The sequence below is a fragment of the Nestor notabilis genome, unplaced genomic scaffold (genome assembly GCF_000696875.1).
Source record: "Nestor notabilis isolate BGI_N333 unplaced genomic scaffold, ASM69687v1 scaffold19628, whole genome shotgun sequence".
In the NCBI taxonomy this organism is placed as follows: Eukaryota; Metazoa; Chordata; class Aves; order Psittaciformes; family Psittacidae; genus Nestor; species Nestor notabilis.
Window position 1 is genome coordinate 3,418 of NW_009938966.1, and position 2,616 is coordinate 6,033.

At 59.2% G+C, this 2,616-nt stretch overlaps 1 protein-coding gene across 1 annotated transcript in view; it reads right to left on the reverse strand.

Annotated features, from left to right (window-relative positions):
- MUTYH (mutY homolog) overlaps positions 1 to 2,241 on the reverse strand; it is a gene marked incomplete at its 5' end in the record, with an annotated part of 3,677 nt that extends 1,436 nt beyond the window's left edge. The window contains 8 exons of the mRNA XM_010019623.1: positions 37 to 116; positions 217 to 361; positions 638 to 735; positions 936 to 1,055; positions 1,462 to 1,533; positions 1,610 to 1,651; positions 1,785 to 1,858; positions 2,202 to 2,241. Of these exons, the coding sequence (XP_010017925.1) occupies positions 37 to 116; positions 217 to 361; positions 638 to 735; positions 936 to 1,055; positions 1,462 to 1,533; positions 1,610 to 1,651; positions 1,785 to 1,858; positions 2,202 to 2,241 (671 nt within the window). The remainder of the gene's footprint in view (positions 1 to 36; positions 117 to 216; positions 362 to 637; positions 736 to 935; positions 1,056 to 1,461; positions 1,534 to 1,609; positions 1,652 to 1,784; positions 1,859 to 2,201) is intronic.
- Positions 2,242 to 2,616: the final 375 nt, after the last annotated feature.

Sequence of the window (2,616 nt, forward strand, 5' to 3'; positions counted from 1 at the left end):
CCATAGGGCTCAGACCAGGAGCTACAAGCCACGCACTTACCACAGTCCTCAACATCAGGCACTGGGGTGGCTTTTCCAAACAGCTTCTGAGATGCAAAGGCCAGCTCCTTCTCCACCTGGAAGGAAGGGACAGGGGTAAGGACCGGCTCATCCACCAGCCCACCCTGTCCCCATGCATGGCAACCCCTCAGGGCCAGATTTTGGGGTCATACTTACCCTGAGCTGTGCTTGGCAGTGCTGCTTCACGGGGCATTCCCCGCACAGTGGGGCCTTGGGCACACACACAGTTGCTCCCAGCTCCATCAGGGCTTGGTTAAAATCCCCCGGGCGGCTCCTGTCTACCAGGGCATTGGCCATGTCCCTGGGAGAAACAGCAGTGAGCAGCATGGGGCTCTGCAGGGAGCGGGTCCCAGGACATGTGACTGCGAGGGGGGATGATCTTAGGTAGGCACAAGCAACACAGCTCCTTTCTCCATCATTCCCAGCAGCATCCACTTCTCAAGAGCTCCCGCACCCCATGGATCTCTCCCTTTGTAAGCTCGGCTCCCCATGGTTCCCAAGCGATCCTGCCCTTGCCCACCAACAATCACAGCCACGATCACCACAGCCTGGAGCAGGGACGGAGCATTTCCCTTACCAGAGCCGGTCAATGACAGCCGGGCTGCTGGAGTCAGCACCAATGCACCGCAGCCGGCACAGGACGCGGATCACGTTCCCATCCACAACACCAGTAGCCTGGGACAAGGAGCAGGGGTTACCATGCCAGGAGATGTCCATGCTGCCGGCAAGGCAGGGAGCTGGGGTGCTCCTGGGACAGAGGGAACACACAAAGCCCTGGGGAGCCCCTGGCTTGTGAGACCCAGCAGCAGGACCCTGCCAGGAGCGGGGCTGGGTGGCAGAGAGGGGACACACATCCACTGATGTCCCGCTCTCACCTGCCCATATGAGATGGATGCGATGGCTCCTGACCCTGCCGTGTACCGCCCCCCTCCTGGCAGCAGCTTCTGCAGGTCCTCAGCCGTCCTGGGCATCTGACCAGCCAGCTCAGACACCACCTGGCAGAGAGGGGACGAGGTCAGGGGAGCAGCCTGGGTGTGTGTGTGTGCAACCCGCTTTACCTGCAGTGAAGGCAGGATCACAGCCTCTGCAGGCTTGTGCCAGCAGCACACAGCCCCGGGAGGCAGGGCAGACGGGAGCCAGCACCAAGCAGGTCCTCAGCCGTCCTGGGCATCTGACCAGCCAGCTCAGACACCACCTGGCAGAGAGGGGACGAGGTCAGGGGAGCAGCCTGGGTGTGTGTGTGTGCAACCCGCTTTACCTGCAGTGAAGGCAGGATCACAGCCTCTGCAGGCTTGTGCCAGCAGCACACAGCCCCGGGAGGCAGGGCAGACGGGAGCCAGCACCAACCCACAGGCCACAGAGGGCTCTGGAAATGTCCCCCACACCCCAGCACCAGGGCACCTTCCTCGCTGCCTCCTGCAAACGCTTCCCTCTTGAGTAATAGCCAAGTCCAGCCCACAGCTCGTTCACCTCCTGCTCCAAGAGACATGGTGTGGTGTTAGGAAGACCCATGAGGGCAGGGAGAACACCTGGTCCTAGCAAAGCTCACCTCTAGGGATGCCTGTGCCAGAGCCTGCAGCGTTGGCCACTTCTGCAGTACAGAGGAAAGGGGACAAGTCGGGGATGAGCAGAGCCATGCTCTGCAGCCAGGGATCTGCCACAGGCAGTGAACAAGTGGACAAAGGGGCAACCCATGGGCACAGGACTTTGAAGGGAGCAGTCACCTGCATCCAGCGGTTGTAGTAGTCGATCACTGTAGCCACCTGTGTCTGCTGGAGCATGATCTCAGACACCCACACTGCAGGGAGCAGGGCAGGGTTCAGAGCAGAGGCACCAACGCCACCTCGTGCTGTGGCCATGTCAGTGATGGCAACAAGCACTGCACTAGCATCCAAGCCATGGGGCTCCTTCCCACCCCTCACTTTCCCCACTTGCTCCACACAGGAGTTCCCTCAGGCCCCATGTGGACATTCCAATGCCCCAGCACCTTGCTAGGGAGGTCAGTGACTCTTGTGGCCACTCGTTCCAATGATGGGAACTGAAGCCACATTTCTTCACCAGGCCACATTGCACATCCACGTCAGGGGACCACAGGCAGTGGGGCACCCCATGCATGCTGGGGCACAGCCCCTGCTCCTCACCTGCATATGCTCGTCTGTCAGCATCTGGCTCAGTTGCTGCCTGAAAGGGGAAGGAGATAAAGTGTGAGAAACAAGGTGACACAGGGCCCCCTGCAGAGGGGACCTACATATAAAAAGAAATCGCTTGTGGTGTGTTTTGAATGCTGCAAGGAATCTGCAAGAAAATATTTTCCCCAAGCACTCAGACATCCTGAGTTCAGGTTAATCAAGTAACAGTCTGATGGAATATCCCACAGTGAGAGTTTACCTTAGAGATGCAAAATCCCACCAGAAGAGCTGTCCCAGACTGCACCCCTCTGCACAGGAAGCAGTCACAGGCAAATGTCAATCCCACACAACAGCCTCGTGGTTCCCAGCACCCCTCAGACATTGCTGTAGAGCTGATGTCCACCCCCAGCACCCCAAATACTGGCCA